This window comes from Lampris incognitus, chromosome 14, assembly GCF_029633865.1.
Source record: "Lampris incognitus isolate fLamInc1 chromosome 14, fLamInc1.hap2, whole genome shotgun sequence".
Classification (NCBI taxonomy): domain Eukaryota; kingdom Metazoa; phylum Chordata; class Actinopteri; order Lampriformes; family Lampridae; genus Lampris; species Lampris incognitus.
The window spans coordinates 14117288-14139870 of NC_079224.1; the positions used below are offsets into that span (position 1 = coordinate 14117288).

Here is a 22583-nt window from a genome sequence, read left to right on the forward strand (position 1 = left end):
AACATTCACAATTGTCTCATATTTCAGTTGTCGTAAAAAACTCCTTTAGGGGTTGTACTTTGAAATGGCTCCCTTTCTGAAACTGTAAAAAAAAAAGAAGTGGGACTTTAACTTTGAAATTCTTTAAAATGATCCAGTAAACATGCTTCATTTTGGTTCAGCGTGTAGTCCGGGCTGTCCTGAATACAACCATATCAGTCATTGTCAGAACTTGTGGAGCAACGGGCTTTTAAAGCACACTGTCCATTTGAAAGCAAAGGGTAACGCTGCATTCAGGTTGGATCCGGGGGGACGGTAAACAGCAGGACGACAATGGCAGAACGGTGAAACCCACAAACTGCATGACTGCATAATAAGGAAAACTGCATGGGTTGCTATGGCTGGTTGTACTGTTTGCGGGGGGGGGGGGGACTAAATTAAATTGAACAAACGTCTTATGTTTGTTTATTTATATACGGCAATTCTGTACCGTATATAAATAAAAATTACCCATTAAATTAATTTGCCAGTTTTTCCGTTTTGTGATTTGCTACGTAACATCTGGTTGTACGTTCCGTCGCGGACGACGGTAAAAAAATTAAAATCGCTTAACTTTGGACGGCAGCGCCCTCTGCCGTTGCCGCTGTTAGCGTGCTTTGCCGGTGTCGTCTGGTTTTTATCGTGCTGCTCTCGAGCCACGACAATGACTTCCGGTTTGAGTCCACCGTTTACCGGATTCCATGTGAACGCAGCACATCCTGGCCTCACGCTAAAGGGGAGTCAGATTCTGCGGGTGAGTCGGAAAATTCCACAACACCGGGTTCTCGCAAATGACGGGCTCACTTGATCGCGGTAACTTAACTGTCCTTGATGTGAGTGACTTCTGCCGCCGATGTCGACGACGGTGACGTTGTCTAAAAGTCCCAAATGACCCGGTGCCCAGGGGAGGAAAAAGAAAGGAGAAGAGAGGAGCTTCTCTAAGCCTGGACTGATAAAACCATGTCTGAGGTCTACCATGGGGCGAGAGCGCCTAACTGGGCTTACTATCATAAGCATAAACCGCCAAGTTTCGGAACAGCTGTCTATCATAGAATGACATAGTGATGATCTCACAGCGAGAAAAGCTAGAAGGGTCCAGCAGTAGAGGATGGCTGTAGCTCTTAGCTTTTCTATATATTCTCGTTTCTTAACTTTACAATAGAACACAATACTTTACAATTATTAACTACACAATTATAAAGCTTGAGTTGGGCTCATTGTGAGTATTGTGTGACTATGATTATTTGTGAGACTAGTGTATTTGAGAGACTATTGTATTCATGTGATTATTTGTGAGATTATTCGTGATTTTAATAATTGATTTTTTTTGTGTGGTTGTTTGTTTTAACTCGTCGAGTCTGGTGTAGAGGATTTGTATCCTGTGCCAGAAATTTTTTCATTAAATTTCATTAAATTAAATTTCATTAACTTGTCTATTTTTCTATAGATGAAATAAACACGAGAGATGCCTTTATTCTCATTTCTTGTCTGTCTTTCTATATCTATACTTAATTACAACAACCTAATGTGAGTGTAAATAGCTGATATATTAATTTACCTTTATGTTAATGTGTTTTGCTGATTCATTTTTCTATTGGTCGTTTATTTAACGATTGCACATTCTGCTCACACACCAGATTGTACTGAAAGGCTTTTTTTAAACACTATTTCTTGTTTATTTTAACCTTAGCTAAAAATGGGGCTTGTGAAGCTTTTGTTTCTAAATGATGTGTAATGTTTCTATCTGGTTTTTGTTTTGATTTACATACATTTTAAGTTTTATTGACTGAATAAATAAAGGCTGGATAACAAGAAAATAGACTGATATTATTAATTAGTTGTGCTTCTTCCTAAAGTTTTTACCTTTATTTTCTAGTTTCTGACCAAAGAAATTACTGGCGGTGGATTTAAAAAGGGGGGGGGGGTCGTCCCAGGTCGTCCTCTGTGTGGAGTTTGCATATTCCCTCTGGGGGCTCCGGTTTCCTCCCACAGTCCAAAGACATGTAGGTCACATGAATCGGCTATACTAAATTGTCCCTAGGTGTGTGTGTGTGTGTGTGTGTGTGTGTGTGTGGGCCCTGTGATGGACTGGCGGCCTGTCCAGGGTGTCTCCCCGCTTGCGGCCCAATGACTGCTGGGATAGGCTCCAGCATCCCACGACCCTGTGTAGGATAAGCGGTTTGGATAATGGATGGATGTTTGGATGGATGGATGGATGGATGGATGGCTTTAAGAGCACAAATGTCTGGTCGCAAGGGGGCGCCACAGACAATCTTGCCTAGGGCGCCATGTTAGCTAGGGCCAGCTCTGAGGCCTATTGTAGTTATGATGTTTAAAGAAAAAAAAAATATTCCTTCAAAAATTTTATAGGTGACAAACTTTAATCAACACTTATATAAGATGTCACTCCCAGAAAATTATGTAAAGTACACTTTCAAAAAGGTCAACCTTTCTGACAGAGAGCGACCTGTTTTAACTTCAAGCTGGTTTACAAGCGCTGACAACTATTTGCAAGGAATATTTTACAATAAGACCAACTACAATTAGTCCATAGCCCTGTTGTTTCCATTTGCCCACAGAACTGGTTCAGGGCACGGGAAGTCCTGGAAGCCTTAAGGAAAATGTCATGCTTACCATGGACAACCCGAGACAGGTTCACAGTGGCAGAGAGTAGACCCTTGTCAAGGTGCAGCTCGGTGATGCTTCCGTACATTAATCAAACATTGATTTATGCAGCACAAAAACTACTGAGCACCAAGTTGACTTGTGTTTTATTCTAGCAGCCTACGGGATCACATACCGTACAGTTTACCGACCTCCATGACTTTAATCCTCATTTACTGAGGACGGGCTTCTGAATTGTTAGTGGTGTGAGCTTCTCCGTAGACAATCATGCCTTGCTTTCTACAAATGACTCAAAAATTTATGGAAATCAAAGTTGTGTTTTCGGCATATAGCTAATAATTGTAGTCAGGTTTTCAGCTGTACAATTCACAAACACCCACCTAACATCAAAGTGACAAATATATTTCTTGATAATGAACAAGAAAGAAAGAAAGAAAGAAAGAAAGAAAGAAAGAAAGAAAGAAAGAAAGAAAGAAAGAAAGAAAGAAAGATCTCAGCTGGCTAGATGTTGGGGGCGACACTATATGGAAGATTAGGGTCTTGGGATCTCTGACACAGCCAGTCTGTTAAATATCACCATCATCAGTTCCGTAACCTATGGAGGCCGTGGGCGCACAGCTGATGCCTCAACAAGCCTCTTCCACTGATTTAATCTCGATGCATGTTAAATATGCGAGGTTAAATTTATATTTCACATCTTCCCAGGAACTAAAGTCTGGATGTACTTGTGACCTCGGTAGCATACTTTGTGGCTTTCAGAGTCACTCGACAGTGACCTATTTGAGCTGCCACAGAAAATTGTCCTTTGATGATGTAAGATGGTAGATGACAGATAGGCAGGAATTATGAACCAATAAGCTCTTCATTCGTCAGCTGTCTTTGTAGTTTGGGTATGCAAGATGCATGATGGTAACGATCTATGGCACACAAAACAAAAAACAACATGTCTGCCACTCCTGTTATGCAACACAAATAAACAAGAACAGAAATCCTGGCTGTTAAGCGCTTAGGTTGCTACAGCTAATTTTTTTTCATGTCCCCTTGTGCCGAACCCTACACTGCTCACTATATACAGCCACAACTCTTGAATGAAAAGCCTGCACTCAGCTCTCCTTTCTCTCCCAGGATAAACTCGATCCAAATCAGTCTGAGTTAAGAAGTGGCCGCTCCACCGAAACTGCTTTTCTTGCAGAAACTAATGCTTTCCTTTCAACCAAAGCTGTCACTCATTGTCATCCTCCTTGATTTATGTGCCACACCTGACACAGTAAATCACCAGATTAATTACATTTATGCACGGCACTAAGGTGGATCCAAACACACCTGACAGGGAGATCCTACAAGGTATCATGGAGCGGTCAGGTGGTCCACCTTCTGACACATTACAACAGACGTGCCTCAAGGCTTGGTGCTCGGCCCACTCCTTTTCACCCTAAACCACCTTTCTTGGTCCAAATCATATCAGTGCACAGTTTCTCCAACCATTGCTACACCAATAAAAGCCAATGTTGTCTTTTCCGCAAGACAGAGGTACCTGTGGGGGTTGCTGCTCGAATAAAGGAATGGCACCTCTACAGAACTGAGCCGCTGCATATCCCTGCCAAATCTTCCCTCCCCAATAAAATATTGATCAGGACTTTTAAGTCAACAATCGTGCTCTCCAGATAAAGCAATCGCAGGGCAGGAGTGGGCAACAGGGATGACACAAGGTGGCAGCTGCAACCCTTTTAAAATGTCTTGCCACCCCAGCTGTAGAGAAAAATTGCCAAAAGCGACATCTGGTGTTGTTGAAAATTATATTTTTCCGGTGTTTACTTTCCTAAGCTTGCTGAAAAATTTTCACAATAACATAACCAAAATATAACTTGTTGTGGCCTGCCCTGATTGGCAGCATCATTGAGTTTAGAAGTTCAGCACACCTCTCCCCACTCTGCACATCTGCTCAGGATGCCTAGATATTCAAACCCCTGCCATCCATCATGTTAGTAAGGCCATTTATAGCCCATGCAGCAACTAGTATACAACATGATCTCATTGAGGCAGCTAACAAGAAGTCCAGAAGCTTCAAGTACTGTTTTGGTTGTGGTTTTGTTGTAACAGTGAATTTGGCAATAATATTGTAAAAAAATTGACATTAAGCTTAACATTAGAAGTCACTTTTGTCGATTGATCACCACACCCGATATCATAGGTGGAGTGCCAAGACAGAAGGAAGGGTGGTAGTGACCACCATACATCACCAATCACCCACCCTCTTCGTTTTACATCTAGAAGGCTACGGTCACTTTGAGAGGGCAGAGCTCTGGGTAGGTAGACTTTCCTCTCACCTGACCCCAAAATGGTGGAATGAAAGTTGCTGTTTTCCTCCTTTAATTCATAGACGGTCTCATGAGTGTGATGCTGATTTGAGGAATTGTTGATCGATCATCTGAACTCCCTTATTACTTGTGTCACTTAAGGTAAGCTCCCTTTTGTGCAGTGGGAATGAAATGCCCTGTTTGCTACGATTACCATGTGGTGCTCCTCATGTCTGTGTTGACACATGAATATATACCTGGCAACTGCTGATTCTCTTGTGTGCCACTTTGGATTACAGTATCTGCCAAATAAGAAAATGTAAATGTAAGATATCACAGGTATGACCGTTAAGGAGGTCAGTTATTTTCCAATCACACATTTTACATGAAACGCTAACTTGAGCTCTGCACTTCGGTTTCAATGTTAAGAATAAAGTTTTAACATATAAATTCAGAGATCAGTCCAAAATGTTTTATTTGTAAAGGGGGCAGTTGGAGGAGTTGAGAAACATGGTGTGCTACTAAATGATAATATATTCAAATGTACATGACATTCAAGGGTATTACAGTTATCACTCATTTTCCACACAAAATAAGTCTTCATTCCAACACTATTTTTTTTCCAAATGAAAATGGATAAAAAGTTTATATTTTCAAAATAAAAAATATGTATCAACATAATATAAACCTTCGGGATGTTGGAAAGAAAGCAGTTACATGCAGAATGCTGATTGATGTTAATCTCTGAGAAATGGAAAAACATGTCTATATATATATATATAAAAAAAACACAAGGGTCAATGACTAACACAATGTCTCATCAATTTAGAGAAATTTTCAGGCGAACCCTTTTACTCTCACTCTCACCAACTCAAATTAGGAGAGCCTGGATTGTATTTAGTCCTTTATTATTCACTACGATATAGGTCAGGAAACACAAGAAAACCGCTATTATAGACAACATGAGTGGTCTCCGCTAGCCATTACAAACAGTGCATATGTGTTAAGTTGCCTTGTGGGAAAAAATGACCAAAAAAAAAAAAGTTTTAAAATTTCATTTGTCAGAAACTAACCAACAGATCAGTTCGGATGGAGGCTAAGGAACAAGGAAAGACTTGGATGTATAAACACCTGACTGGATGACTAGTCAATACACTGTGAATGAAGCTCCTCTGGATGTGTGGCTCCCAGAGGTACAGCTGTAGCAGAGTGAGTACAAAGGTCCCAAAGTAGAAACTGCAGTCTTAACATGTGCCAGACTTTAAAATGTAGAGGAAGAAACACCCTTAGACTCATCAATATGATGAGCAGACAAGTCCCAAACCAAAGCTCTTAAGTCTTTAATTTTGCTATCGGAAAAAAAAAATATCATAATACTCAAAAACAAAAACACAAAACAAGAGGAAGGGGAAGAAGTGGGGAGGGAAGGGGGAGTAACAACTCCAGATATTACGTTGAATGCAGAGAAGATGAACTGCACAAGTTGGGTGAGACACTCCGGCGCAGGGGGTTACTTCCTGGAGCTAGACTTCTAATATCCAAAAGTACTGGTCAGGGGACCCATGTTGGTCAAGGGGTGTCCATGGAGAAGCCCACAGCAAAATGCCTCCACAGCAGCATCATAGCAGGCCGTCCTGGAGCAGGGGGGACGCTATGTGCTCCCAGCTGCCTGGTTGTCTCCTCCCTCTGAGTTACCTGGATGAGGAGAGTAGAATGAGGTTAAGAATGTACTTGGATTGGTGGCTTCAATGTTCTACTGAGCCAGGCCCACAAAACTGATAAGGTAAACAATGAACACAACAAGACTGAGCATCCCAGTGCTGGAGTTGAAACAGAATTTTTTTTAGCAATACACAGCACATGTTAAAATCCTTGTAATTCACTCCAGATTAAACATTTAAACTGAAGGCCAATTCCAACAAATAGCCAATAAATGAATGCCCTAACCCAATGAGCTAACCAGCCAATGGTTACAGTAGAGGACATCAAGCTATAGTGTAATTTAGCTACTAGCCCATCTCATAGGCAGTATCTCATGTTACCTAAATCAGCTATTACAGGGTTGTATCTCTAGCCTTACAGATGCGAGAAGCTTTTGTGGTACTCTGGTGCCAACCAAATCTGGTTGAACATATTCCCTCTGAGCCACTTCTGCTAACTTTCCCAAATAATCAACATGTTACTCGAGTTCAAGTTCCACATAAAGAATTTGCCACTCGGTGCAGCTTTGGAGGAACATAGTGACGGTAAGTCCCACCCACCAAAACACTGAATGGTTTCTTCAGAACAACCCCAACTCCCAGTCATCATGATGCCAAAGATTTAGCAAGTCCCAACACTGTTAGCGCCTCACAATCACGGACAACAACCAAAGCGTGGACATCCAACTTTCATCATTGCTATTTACAATACATTTATTTTAATCCTGCTATTATTCATGTTAAACATTTTCCCTATGGGTTAACACTTTATTTTGCAACCTCCATCCATCCATTATCCAAACCGCTTATCCTGCTCTCAGGGTCATGAGGATGCTGGAGCCTATCCCAGCAGTCATTGGGTGGCAGGCGGGGAGACACCATGGACAGGGCGCCAGGCCATCACAGCCCCCCCACCCACCCACCCCACACACACACACACATAGGGACAATTTAGTACGGCTGATTCACCTGACCTACATGTCTCTGGACTGTGGGAGTAAACCCACGCAGACACAGGGAGAAAATGCAAACGCCACACAGAGGACGACCCGAGACGACCCCCAAAGTTGGACTACCCCAGGGCTCAAACCCAGGACCTTCTTGCTGTGAGGCCACCGTGCTAACCACTGCACCACCCTATTTTACAACCTGTCTATGAGAAATAAATTTCAGAATAATTGCACGTATTTAATGGTATAATTACATAATACTTAGCATCTGAAAAGCAATAAATAGGGTCAAAATACATGTATGATGCGATGTAAATCGGAGGCTAATCACTAGTAGTTATTGGGTATAGGTGGATAGCAATTATGGAAAGTAAAGCAATAACGACTAATAAACAGAGCTAAGACATTTTCACACCTATAATCTGTTTGCTTTGTACTGAATCAGGGACTAATTTGTTACAATGTTGCATTTGCACTCTGGTTCAATTCGTTTTTACACGGCAATATTTAAAAACGGACCAAATTGCTACATAAACACCATGCGTGAGCAAACCGTTCCCTCATTGGTCAGAATTTTCGTGCGGGAGTTTCACCAATATCTTCCGAAAAGAAAAACACGGGAACACATCAAAAATGGCGAAAACTCACACAAGCTCATCACTGCAGTTGTCGCGATTCTCTGGCCGTTATACCAGTGTTATCGGTACGAGTATCACACTCACTGTGAACGTGAATCTAGACTTTGTTTCGAACATATGTTGATGCATTTCGTACGAAGACGCAGCGCTTCGAGACACTTTGGTAGGAGAAAACGCAGTTTAAATAATGCATAAAGTGACATATTCACCCAACAATTTTTATTCCGAAGACGCACCAGGTAAGTTTGTTTTGGTCCGTTTGGTCGGATTGCATTCTCACCGCAAACGAACCGCACCAGGGTTCGATTGCAAGCGAGCCGGAACCACCCTTTCTTGGCGATCTCGGCTCACTTGTTTTGTCACGCATCCAAGTGCGATTGCTGTGTTCATACACCCAAACGAACAGACCTTTGGGGGGGGAAATGCTCCCAGTTTCAAAACAATTGCCTGCTCCAAACGAGCCAGGTGTGAAAGCACCCTTAGATAAAATTGATATTGCAATGAAACTGCTCTATTAACATGCAGTTTGTTACAAGGAAATACATCTGCAGTTATATTGTAAACATATCTGCAAAAGGTGAGTGATAACTTGCAAAGAGACCTTAACTACTCAGCAAAACTGATAGTCAGAAGCTCAGTACCTACACTAAAACAAGCAGCAATTGCCATTTAAAATACTGATATTCTGGTCAAGTACTCAGCAATTTAGCATTAAAAACCTCTAACAGAACTGGTTGTAAAATGAAAGAGGAGCCCAATTTGGCCCCCTCTATAATGTGTGTGTGTGTTTGTATCCCATAAGAACCACATTCGATAAAATACAATATATAACTCCACTGTGGTTATCAAGCTGGCAGGCATCCTCCCTCAGAAGAATGCCCACCTGTTTGTCAGCTGAGCTGCAACGCTTTCATCTAACACAGTAACACACTAACAAACACATTCACCTACCCATGCATGCATGCATGCATGCATGCATGCAAAAAAAAAAAAAAAGCGAGAGAGAGAGAGAGAGAGACAGACACCTGTAACAGGGGTGGAGGCAGAGGCAGCATTAGCCACCTCATCCTCATCGCTGTCCTCCTCGTTGGACTGGGGTACCTCAGTCTCTGGGATGGCTGCTGCCGGGACCTCAGGCTCCTGCTCCGCCCTGCTCTTCAGGGCCAGGATACGGTGGTGCAGGGCTGCAGCTAGTTGCCCTGTGTCCTTGGAGCTGGCCTGGAGCAGAGACAGAAATGCAGGCAAGCCGCCTTACTCACTACTGGTATACACTAGTCACAATGCCAAAGTACCACTTCGGTTACACTTAACTGCCATGTTTGTGTGCATACTGGTTCCAATCTAGCTGCATATTCAAAAGCATGAGCAAAATCAAACAATATACTGTGACAATTCAACAGATTCATACATGTGTTGGAAAAAGGGTGGCAAGGACATTTAGAAGTGGAGCCAACCCATGGGATCAAGCAACACGTCCTCTCTCGACTGTTCAAATAATTAATCCAGGTTTCGCGCTCTTTTCATGAAATTATTTTCCAAGACTTTTCAAGGACATTTTCCCCGACATTTGCTTGGAGATACCTGACAGCCGTTGCTCACAGAAGCTCATATTATTCAGTATGAACCATCAGTGGATGCCTCAACAGTCTCTTAATGGACTGTCTAACTTCTAGCTGTTCACTGAACATACCACCCAAATACTTAAAGCAACAATGTGCAATCTCAGCAGCTGAAAACATGGATAAAATTCTGTGATTCCAAGATAAAAACTGCTAAAATATGCAAAAATGCTAATTCTATTACCTAACTCAACAATATTCCACAGCCTAAATAATATTTCCAGGACATTTGATAATTTTCTCATGATGAGAAAACTAGCTTCTACATCTCCCGGTTTTCCAGGATGTGTGGGAACCCCGTAAGCTGTTCAAAAGTCTGGACAAGCTTGTGCTACTGTCAGAAATGGGCAGCATTTTAATCAAAAGTATTTGAAATATGTACTTCAATTACTTTTAAGTATTATATAATTCACATTTGAGGAGTCTGGAAAAGACAAGAGTGTAATTTGTAATGTTACTATTGACAGCAGTATTTGTAATTGAAAGTACTCAAAAAGTACTTTTCAACAGGACGGGAGATCAAAGAAGGGCTATCAAAGCTCACATCAAAAGGTCTGGCATCGACCTTTACACCTGGAAACAAGCAGCAAAAAATCAGGAGGCCTGCAAACTGGCTGTCCATGAGGGAGTTGGTCGCTACAACCATGACCTCCACCATGCTGCTGAAAACAAGTGCAGACTCAGAAAGGAGCAAGTTATCAGAAAGGCCCAAACCACTTCTTCACACCCTTGCCCACACTACCCCAAAATATGGGGCTCCAGGATCAGCATCTACACCCGCCTGAAGACCTACAAGGACCTAAAAGGAGGACAGTCATACTTGACCCCGGGTGACTGCCAATGATGATGATTTAATAGTATACCAAAGAGGGAAACGGGACAAATTGTTGAAGGAGGGGTTGATGTGTAAACTGATTGGATTCAAACCCACACCAACTGACCCTAACAAACTGAGTGTTGGTAAGACTGAGCTAAAAGAACGTAGGGAGGGCTGCAGACTACCACGCCTCCTCCGATACATGTGGAGTCACCAGCCGCTTCTTTTCACCTGACAGTGAGGAGTTTCACCAGTGGGATGTAGCATGTGGGAGGATCATGGCGCTATTCCCCCCCCCGACAGGCGCCCCGACTGACCAGAGGAGGCACTAGTGCAGCGACCAGGACACATACCCACATCTGGATTCCCACCCACAGATACGGCCTATTGTGTCTGTAAGGATGTCCGACCAAGCCGGAGGTAACATGGGGATTCGAACCGGCGATCCCCGTGTTTGTAGGTAATGGAATAGACCGCTCTGCTACCCGGATGCCCCCTGGCCTAAATTTTTTTTTAGGTTAACTTTTCACACAATCAGTTATCTTTCATCTTTGTTCATAACAAACTAATTTGAAGTACCCTTCCTCTGCAGAAGTGGTCTTTGGAGAAATTCTAACATTCCAGATGCTATGTAATTTTTCTGACATTTGTAATGCAAAATGAATGTATTTTAACACTAGAACGACTGGGATTTCACTCCTACCCAAAATGACCACGGGCTGTCAAAATGACTGCCGGCTTTTAAACTCTATATTAAGTCAAGATAAATACCCAATTGTGATATTAATGCATTGCATATGTTAGTATGTCTGTTAAGAAACGACTGACACCAAAAATTAACATTTTTACAACTTTAATACAATTTTTCAAACTATTTAAATGGTCGCTGTCCAACGCCTGTAAATACTGCGTCTGAAACGGTGTCTGTAACCAGACATGTTGGCAATAATCACAAATCAAGTTTAGACTATTACACTGCACTGGAGAATGCTGGTGTGTTTCTAGGACAGAGCAATGAACTTCGTGAAGGAAATGATGCAACCAACATACGTCATAGTGACATGATGTGCATGATCACGTGCAAATTACGAGCCGTCTTTGATGGCTCATAGTCGTTTTAGTAGATCTTATAACTTTTTTTTGGTGCAGTTGATCTCAAAACTAATTTTAATGCAAATATATGCAATTTTAGGAGCATCCAGGGAGCAGCAGGTCTGTATAGTTTTTCTTTCCACAAAGTTATTAAACTTTGAAAATCCAAAACCGTCAAGATGACGGCCTTGGCCGTTCCAGTGTTAAGTAAATAACATTTTTGACACCAGTAATTTGTAGTTTATTTTGATACATTTAACAAAGATGTATTTGTATTTTGTAACATGTTAGATTATGAAGTATCTTTGCCCATCTCTGGCTGCTGTGTCCTGTCTCTTCTTGTTCACAGATCTTAGTACCCTGTTTAGTGTCAGTTTAAATCTCTTGGACAAATAAGACGTTATTACTGCCTTAAGGCGAACACACACTGGATACGCATCAAATTGAGTCTTGACACAGCTGATTTGGGGGTTTTATATTGAAATGAATAGAACATTCCTTCTCCTTTCAACTGAAAACCCCCCACATCAGCAGCGTCAAGCCTCAAGTTAACGAGCTAGATGAGCTGCAAATTCTCAGTACACTGTTCAACTCCCAGGCGTCAACACTCCTACAGACTCATTTTTTCTATGGTGTAAAGGTGTTTGCTGGTTTTTTCAGGGCAGTTCTAAAGACTGCGGTTCTCATATTGGGCGAGAATCAGCTGTCACTTCCTGTGTGCACAAATGGCACTTGACTCGTTTTGACTTGCCATTCTGTGCATGCCTTTATGTTTATGAAAGTAGTATTTGGCAATAGGCCTACATACTGATATTAGGAAGACTTTGACTCCCTGGTCCTCTGTGTCCATGGCAGTGATGCGCACACTCTTCTCGCTAGCCTTGTCCACCTGCATCTGAGGCCAGAGCTTGGTGTTGAGGATCAAGCGCAGGCTGCCCTGGGTCCTCATCACTGTGAAGTGACAAACGTACACACCAAACCCAAAGTCATATTAGCCATATAATAAAGAAATGCCATTACACAGTTGGAAATACTGATGAGCCCCACAGAATGTGCTTCACTAAGTTATGTTTTTGACCATTCTGATGAAACCAAAATAGTACTGACGTTGTACTTTTTGCGCTAATGTCCCATGGTAGGGACAAGGTAAAATTAATCTCTTTTGTTGCCTGAGCTGTTGTTTTGACATTTAAACTCGTCTTAACAGTAGATTTAGGAATTAAGGCCTTTTCAGCTTTTGCACTGACAAGAGGGGCAACTAGATCCTTAAAATGTGAAACAATGATCAACCTTGCAATCATAAGGATCTATATGCAAGCCAAAGATCTTATTGATATTTTCTATCATTGGCATATGCAAAACAGTATCTAATCCATGATTATCAAAATCATGAATGCTTTTGCAGTCATTTTAATGGTTACAGTTTGGTATGACTTTACTGAGAAAAAATACCCAGAATATAACACAACCTCTCCCCCATAGCATCTAGATGTAAAAGAATAAGGCAGGTGGTGAAAAGTACGAAGAAGCAAATGTATTATGGCTAGCAAGCAGATTGGCAAACTAAGCTTGTAGGAAAACTTAACAGATACTACAATATCAATTACTACAACCCAGGTTCAAATATTTCTTCTGTTTGGTGGTCAGAAAGGTGCTGTCCTACAACATGGGTTTTTGTTTCATTTCAAATAGACCTCTGGGATGTGGAATGCTCAAACACTACTGAAGTTACAAACCACTAATTTATCAGAAAGTCATACACAAGTGACTATCTTCTGGTTAGTAACTTTCGACTCTCTTCCATGGTCTTTACCGAGACGGGACTGTAGCGTTCCATCGTCCGTAGACGCCATGTCGTTGAGCCTCAGGAGTCCTCGACCTCTCTCAATCCACGACTGTGCTGTCTTCTCAAACACAAATAACTTGCACTGAATCTAAAGGAGACAAATTACAAACAAGCAAACAGAAGTGTCATTGCTTTTTGCCCAGTGCGTGTTCATCTGTTGTACATCTCAAGTTGACATGGCCACCTATGCACCTGTAAAACATTGCTCTCCGATTCCTCTCCAGTTTTGACGTCGACTTTCTCTAAGATGCACTTCTTGGCTGTGGCTTTGGTGTACGCTGCTGCAGACTCCTCCAAAGACTCAGTCACACAATTAACTGTAGGAGAAAGAGGACTGATCATGCTAATGAGGAATCTGTATTTGGCTGGGAAGTTGTTCCATTTAAAGATGTTTATGGTAAAATAAGAAAAAAAATCAGTTCCACCAAAAGTGAAACTTAAGTAGAAACCTGGCTTGGCTGATTGAGAATAAAGTTAATGAGAGAGGGAGGAGTTTTTTCACTGGGCTAGACCACCTAATACTCCCAATACTTTCCAGGGGCCTCATGTACTATCAATTGTTACTATGGGCAAATTTGTTCTTACACACCGTTGGGATTTTTCAGCCCTGATGTTTTGTCACAGAGACCTGTGCAGAACCTGAGTAACCCCTGAATTTAGACACCGATTGGCTAACACTGATGTCTTTGCAGGCCTGGCTGATTGTTCGTTGCAAGAGGTAGACAATAGATGTTAGGAGGAAGGAATTACAAATAACCACCATGCTTTGCTACTGATTGTCAGACCATGTTGAGGGCTAAAAAATTCCATGGGCGTGTAAGACCAAATTTGCCCATAGTAACAATTGATACATGAGGCCCCAGGTCTGCACATTTGTGTGTTAACATCCTCAACTTCAAATGTTTTTACTAGTGCATTACTCTATGAGTGAAAACTGTACACTAGACTCTCGATCTGTAGATTTTTTTTTTACGTTTATTGCTTGTACCCTGTAAAAAGATGATTTTTTTCGTAACTCCCTTCATCACTAATCTCTGACATAAATCATTTCTTTCCATAACCAGTATTTTCTAAGTGTGTTAGCTGAGAATATTAATTTTTGAATAACTTTGAATGCCAGTTTTATTCTGGCTAACCATAACAATTGCCTGAGAACTGTGAAAACATGAAGAGGGTTAGGGATGATTCTGTCAAAAAAAAAAAAAAAAAAAAAACGAGTCTAGATCTACCTTTGGCAAATCACACAAGTGCTTGTTTACCAATTTCCATAACCTTATCAAAAATTTCTGGGCTCGGAAAAAAAAAAATTCCAGGATTTTTCTGTTTTCTGCTCATTTCAAGATGACCCAGAGTTCTGTAAATATTTTCATTAACCATATGTGCATGTCTGTTTATGTGCTTACCCTTTTCTGGAGTGGCTTCCTGTGAAGAGGACTCTGACAAAGGGGCACCTGAAGCCTCTTTATTCTCCTCACATGACGACTCACCTTTAGGTGGACTCTGAAAACACAGCAAAACATCTCTTTTACCCTTTGGGCATTTACACCAGTAGGGTATTCTTAATGTGATTCTTCTGGGCACCACTTGACAGCTGAAACACCCTGTGCACAACTCACCAAAACTCGTTCAGACATATTCTGTCCAAAGACAAATTTTGCCCCAGTATCTGCGTTGTTTGTGGCATTTTTTGAGCTGGAAAGGGTAGAAACAACATATGTTGGTTGATGTGAATTAACCAAGACTGAAGATAGTTGGCTAGAGGAAATAACTGAAGAGCAGAATCAGCTGTTCCTGACTTTACCTTGGGGTGGAGATGTACTGCAAGAAATAATTAGTGCCCTCTGACTGAGATTCCGGTGGTATGCCGTCCTTTGCCTTGTCGTCTGTATTGTTCTCTTCTACCTAGAGTGGAAAGATGTATTAATAGCAGTGACATGTACCTCCCTTTAGCTATAGAGAGGAACAAAATCATATGTGAAACCAAAAACTCATACTATTAACTAATGAAGTTCAGTCTTTCGTTGGTTGAAAAGAATAAGATCTAAAAAACATAAAAATGTACAAGACCTTTGCTCTGTCTTTGATATTCTGACCAAACACAAATGATGTGGCTATATCTGCATCTTTTTTCTCGCCTCTGCTTCCCTCTTTAATACCACTCGCTCCGTCTTCCTCATTTTTATGCATCTAAAAAGGGAATAGATCAAGGTCACATTTTTAACAATCGCTGCAGTAGAGGGCATATTGTTACAACTAAGACATGTGAGTAGGCATCACTAGAGATTCCTTTGGTCTGCTGCTGAAAGCACATTTTATCTCATTCATTTCATCATTATCTTTGGCTTAGATTTGTACCTGTTATCTGCTTTTCTAAATAGGAGGAGGACACGCCCAATAAAATTCACTCAGTACAAACTTCTATTCAGATACCTAGAATTGGTACAGTACTGGCAGGGGTTGCTTGGCAAATAGCTAGCCACAGCTATGCAAGATCAAGGGTTTAGATTTGACAGTAAGTGGCCCTCACCGGTGATTTGGCTTGGCCAGCTGAGTGTTCCGTATTGTTCAAGAAAATGGATTGGGTTAGAGTTGCCCCATCTGATGACTTCTTCACTCCATTGGTACCACAGCTAGAGTCTAAAGACGGACAAGAGAGAAAGACAGAAAAAGGGGAAAAACAAGCAGCTGTTACATGATACTATTGATTGTCTTCAGCAATAATCTTGACAGCAAGGTCAATGTTAAAGACAAGGAGAGCATCCCAAGCAAAATGTAGGCAACAAGGGGAAAACATGGTGAAGAACATATCCAATATGCGATCAATAACCACCATTGATTTATTTGACTCAGAAGCCTACGTTAATTAAGTTTTCGAACAGTAGAATCAAGGCATAACTGGAGATTAGTATGGCTCCAGGTTTTACTCACTGGACTCTGTGTGGGTTTTGGAGGGCGGTGCCTGGAGCACTGCAGGGCGCAAAACACTACGTTGCTGTTCCTTGGGTTTCTGACTCGGAACGCCTGCAACACAATCAACTTAATAACTGGATTTGACCCAAGGCAGCATACTTTAAAAAAAAAAAAAAAAAAAACCCTGAGTCACTTTCTAGACTAGATGACAGTTGGGGCAACATTGGCTCAGGAGGTAGAGCAGGTCGTCTGGTAACTGGAGGGCTGCTGGTTTGATCCTCAGCTCCTCCTTGCAAAAATTTCAAGGTGTCCTTGAGCAAGACACCTAACCGCTCCTTATGAGCTGGTTGGTGCCTTGTATGGCTGACACGGCCGTCGGCTGTATGAGTGTGTCTGCGTTTGTGGGTGAATGTGAGGCATTCATTGAGTGTAAAGCGTTTTGATTGGCTGTTGGAGCTAGAAAAGCACTATATAAATGCAATCCATTTACCATTTAGACTCTTTAATATGATCCAACTCAGTCTGAGATGATATCAAAGAAAGCAGATGATAGATTAACCCACCTGAACTCGGTGCTTGTCCATGTATGAGAGTTGGAGGCTTTAAACGGAACCCCACAGGCTTCTCCTCTGATGAGATGAAACACATGGAGCAGCAGGCATTAAAAAGCAGACTCAAGATCTTAGCTTCCAAGTCAAAAAGCTACAAACCTCTCTACACAAAAAGTACCCTCCATCTGGCTTCGCAACCTTTGTAACCACAACCATTACCATGGCAACCACCAATGAACCTTTAGAGGTGTGCTGTGGTCCGAATCCTTGATCCATTTCCCCATCTGTCTCCACCTTAGCAGTTGACATGGCCTGGTCCCACTACGAATATTACAGGGTATATAACCATATGGAATGTAAAAATTTCCTTCTCCCTTTCATTACAGTCAACCCCTTAATTCCTCCTGTGCCTATTATACATCAGAAAAGCTTCTGGGGTCTCCAAGGCAGCTTTTGTCATTGCGTCTCCATTTTCATTTGATGAGACCTTAAGCCCAACATCTTTCATCTTTAAAGTAATGCTTCAGAATATGTCCACTTAATGACTCCATCTGGACTCAAACTCTAGAAACTGCTAGAGAGAGAAACCAACGGCTGTCTGGCTACCTCACCTGGCTCAGAGTCAGAATTCCCAGTTGGCGACTGGCAGAAACTCGAGGGCATGAATACATTGTTCTTGGGAACTGCAAGGGAGAAGGCAGGCGTCACACTCAGCATACAAATCAATGTCTAAATTGCAAACAGGAAGTGGGAGAGAATCCTCCCTACTCAATACCACCATGTGCCTCTTACCAGAATGTGAGGGCGGGAACTGCTGTGTTAACGATGAGGTCCGCTCCCTTTTCACCGGGGGGTAGTAGGTTCCCTCATCTTTATCGGAATCTGAGAGAAAAGAAAAAATGTTGAAGCACTGGATGACCAACAAATCAACAACTGTTTTTGAAAATCTGTGACAAAAAAAAAGACAATGTAAACAAGACAACTGTTTAATTGGGATATCAAAATCACCTTCTCCATCCTCAGCACTAGATCCTTCTCCTGATCGCTGTAAGAGAAAATAATTTTGTTGCTGACTCGACTCACTTCAAATTAAGAGATGATCCTAAATGAAGCTGTTTACCAGTTTTAGGATGCAGGGAAAGATAGACTAAACTTTGGTCACCAAGCAAGCAAAAGGAGAGCATTAACAGCCCATATTGAAAATTAACTGGGCCAATATGTTAAGGCTTACAATGTGTAAACAGATGTGGACTTTTTGTTGTTGTTGATTTTTCTCCCCAATTGTACTTGGCCAAACCACCCTATCTTCCGAGCCGTCCTGGTTGCTGCTCCACCCCCTCTGCCAACCCGGGGAGGGCTGCAGACTACCACATGCCTCTTCTGATACATGTGGAGTCGCCAGCCACTTCTTTTCACCTGAAAGTGAGGCGTTTCGCCAGGGGGAATAGTGTGGATAGCGTGGGAGGATCATGCTATTCCCCCCCAGTTCCCCCTCATCCCTGAACAGGCGCCCTGACCGACCAGAGGAGGCGCTAGCGCAGTAACCAGGACACATACCCACATCCGGCTTCCCACCCGCAGACACAGCCAATTGTTTCTGTAGGGACGCCCAACCAAGCTGGAGATAACACAGGAATTCAAATCGGGGATCCCTGTGTTGGTAGGCAACAGAAAAGACTGCTATACTACCCGGACGCCCCTAGATTTTGACTTTTCATTAAGCCATGTTTACTGTGATCCAAACAGCATGAGATGGGATATGCTTAACGGCTCTCATTCAATAACAGGCACTGCAGGCTAAAAGTCATTTTATCAAAACAAGTGAAATGGTACAATATCATATAGAATGAATTTAGGCTAAAATAACACAAGAAACCTTACCTTCTGTGCTTTATCTTTTTGGAAAACAAACACAGGAGGCGCTATGGCAGGCTTGTCTGTTAAGAGAAAATATAGGCTAGTCATAGACAAAACAGCCAAAAAGGTGTACTGCAATTAAGTTTTTCAAGTTCTACTTCATGATTTCAGGGTCAAAAATAGCCCCGACTAGCCCCAACTAACATCTTGGCCTAGATTCACCTTCAAAAGCAGTGAACGTGTGATCCCCCCCCCCCCCCCCCCAAGAGCCTGCACACTGCATCAATGTGCATCAATACTGGCTAGCCTAATTGTCTTAGATGTTATTAAATGTTATGCTTACTAAATTCATCAGTGTTGCATCATTGTCTTCAAAAGTAGCAATGTGAGATCAACAACAATCCACTATATGTAAGCAAAGCACACTGAAACTATAGACATATTTGACATTGATAAGCTTATAGGCTTTTATTGGGAAATATTTAACTTAATTTCTGTCATCATCAATGGCCGATATTTAGATCCCCGAATTCTGTAGAATTAAAAATAAACTGCCAAGTTTTTGGCCTCTAGTAGCGCTACTGAGTAAAACGAGTGCCTGTACCGTGACAAAAAAACTCCAACCTAACTTCTCGATGTCATTGCACTGAAATGTGGATGTAAACATTGGAATCTAGAATGGTAAACATTGTAGTCATCTAAATATTGAACATTTTTCTGAACATCTCTGAAGGTATAACTTTTGTCAACTGGGTCAAAAAACATACTCCACGTCTGCACAACTGAAATTATGAATGTAAACATACCAGTTTATTTACTTGAAAAACTCAGCAGTTCAGCTTTAAACGTTCAAAATCCCAAAAGAAAACAGTGACTTAACTGACAGCTGCATAAAACTGTCGCTACTGAATTCTTTTTGACTGCTCTGAATTTGGCTTAAAAAAAAAACAAACAGTTCAATATCTTATTCATGATATCCAACTAAGAGGGCAAGAGAGGGTGGTGTCACATTATTTTGTCCTGTTATAGGTAGTATTCATATATCTGTAAGCAACGTCAATTAAACTCGTACTTTAAGACTGAAAGAATAGTGCACGAATGCCTTACCACTCTTTTACAATCTTATAACATTTTATAGGGCCAAACACTCAAACTATGGTGTTATGAATCCATAACCGTTAGAATATCAAGCAGCTCACAACCTTAAGACTTTGATACTTACTAAAGCAAGGTAAACCATCTAACGTCACATCATATAAATTGCACAAACATATGCAGTTAATATACTCATATATAGATGAATATATTCATAAGTAGATAAAAATACAGGTCATTTTCAGCTGGGGCTAGACCCACTTCAGTTGGGCGGATGTAATGTGGGGGGCATCTAACCGGAGCTTCGCTGCATCCAGCAATGGGCAATTCAAGGAAAGTACCATGCACTACGCGTTTAACCGCAAAATATTCACTTTCACGTCGGAGATTACTTGTTCAACAGAAACAGCGGTTCTCAGCATAAAACACGAGTACAATACTTAAGTAGCATTAAGTATTAACGCTAATCCACGTGCAGCTACTTCAGTGTATAGATTTAAGATCTCGAACGTTTACGGTCGAAATCCCACTAATTCGAGACGTTCCCGGCTTAACGTTAGCGTTTATACTAGCTGATCCGCTTCATGAAATAGCCATCACCACCGGCTGCTCTGCGCCCCTTGAATGTGGCTTGCTTGCTAAAGTTAGCCTGCAACTGCGATCGTGCATGAGTCATCTTGCAAGATATGCAATGAAACCACGCTGTTCATTCAATGCCGTAATTCTAAACAAAGCCACCGTTTCATGGCAGGCGTATTGCGCCGAATAAAATGATGACTAAATGGATGCATAACGTGTTTTTCTTCACTTGAGTCAAAACCCGAGACGCTTCCACTTAGCGTTGTTAGCTAACGCTATTCTTTCAACCCGCCTAAATGAAAACCAAGCTGCCAACAAATACACGCTGACCCGTTAAGCAGCAAGTAAGCGCTAAGTTCCTGTAACGCTACATCTAAGTAGGTTGTCATCTGTAACATGAGCAAATTAACCTGGCAGGTGTGCCGCAAACAAATGGCCATTATCAATCACAAACTACATTAAATCGTCATTAAACTGTTTAGATTCGACCGGTACACATCAAGTATCTGCTAGCTATTTATAGCCATCTGCTAACGCAAACAGTAAGCCAGCGAGCGGCAGGCGACATTCGAGGGCGTTCGCATAGCATAGCGGTTCACTCCATGTAATAGCCAGAGCCCAAATCGAGGCTAACGTTAGCCGTCTCGCTAATGTTGATGCCTTTAAACGCCACGGACGTGAAATTAATTTAAGACCCTTGTTTAACCAGAGGACTGATGTCTTAAATTTAAGCCATCCATAGTGTAACTTGCACGGTTATCGTATGCTATGTCATTGTCTTTTGTTTTGTTGTCTCACACCGCCACTACTCACCTTCGTTTGCCAAGTCCGCCATTTTACTTCTCCGCTCACACCCACAACCCACCGCGCAGAAGAATACCAGTAGAGAGAGAGGTGTTTCGTCCAGCCAGCCCAAATACAATGAGATATTTTGAAAAAAAAGAAAAGAAAAAAACCAACAAAAACAAACAAACAATAGGACATCTTAGAAAAGTGTATGCAAGTTTATTTTAGATAATGCGAATACTGATTATTGCACTTTTCGTATTGTTTTTTTTAATGATAGGGGGAAATTGCAAGGATATTATATATATTAACTTGACGATAGTACTGGCCAAATTCCACATTCGATAAACCCAAACTTTTATTCCTTATTTTTGAGACTAACACGAGGCAGCGCATTCAAACCATACGCATCTCAACCAACCAAAACAATCAGCCAAGACTCCGCATCGTACGGATGTAATCCGTCTCCAGGCAACCTGCAACGTGCCACATTATTGCGCCGAGCTGTATTGTGCATTTCATGTATTTCAATTACAAAAAAAAAGAAAAAAAATCAAGAACTATTCTGCTAGTTTCAAATGCCTGGACTATTAGTACGCCGCGGTCGGGTGACGCAATGAACATATATGACATATGTCCTCTCCTTGTTGCGCTCAATAATCCATGCTATGTCAGTATCTTCGCTGTTAAGTCAAGTCATGGCGACTGCCGGGGCTGGACCGCATGACGCCGTCTGTTATCGAGGTTGGGTTTGAACTTTCTCGCTCTGTTCATACGAGCCCTGTCTGCCGCTCGGAGACCACACGAGCGTGTTTTCATCCCTGCCTCACGCTGGTCTCAATAACAGGCGCGCACGCTCGTGTATGTGCGTTTCTGAATGCATTTACCTACGCCACTAGATGGGGTAGCGCAGCTTGCAAACAGCTTTTCGGCGATAAACAAATAAATAGATTTATTGATTAATCGCTGGAAGGGCATGGGAACGTTCAACAGAAACTGCAGGTGCCTCTTATCTAGGGTAGTTCCTCCACCATATTTGTTTATGAGGAGGTTTTTACCCTGAGACACAGAGGCGTGCAGTGTGCACTATAAAAGCGCCTACTGATGTAGGGGCAACAGTTCAGGAATCCGGAACATTTATTTGTCATTTACGTACAGGAAATGACACGAAATGTGGTTTTCCCCAGCCCACAGCAGTGCAAC

At 41.8% G+C, this 22583-nt stretch overlaps 1 protein-coding gene across 3 annotated transcripts; it reads right to left on the reverse strand.

The window, feature by feature from the left end:
• Positions 1-5407: 5407 nt before the first annotated feature.
• On the reverse strand, positions 5408-21453 carry ranbp3b (RAN binding protein 3b). 3 transcript variants are annotated; one of them, XM_056292965.1, is made up of 17 exons: positions 21408-21453; positions 18945-19000; positions 18072-18108; positions 17856-17945; positions 17675-17746; positions 17076-17141; positions 16531-16623; positions 16130-16239; positions 15670-15789; positions 15404-15504; positions 15219-15294; positions 15006-15102; positions 13795-13919; positions 13570-13690; positions 12565-12707; positions 9254-9446; positions 5408-6635 (listed from the first exon to the last, which is right to left on the reverse strand). In XM_056292965.1, the coding sequence occupies exons 1-17, from the start codon at positions 21427-21429 to the stop codon at positions 6592-6594; spliced, it is 1566 nt and encodes a 521-aa protein (XP_056148940.1). In that variant the 5' UTR covers positions 21430-21453; the 3' UTR covers positions 5408-6591. The 3 variants fall into 3 exon arrangements, with proteins under 3 accessions (XP_056148940.1, XP_056148941.1, XP_056148939.1); XM_056292966.1 differs by lacking the exon at positions 15670-15789; XM_056292964.1 differs by lacking the exon at positions 21408-21453 and having other exon boundaries at positions 18945-19028.
• Between the last annotated feature and the right edge of the window lie 1130 nt (positions 21454-22583).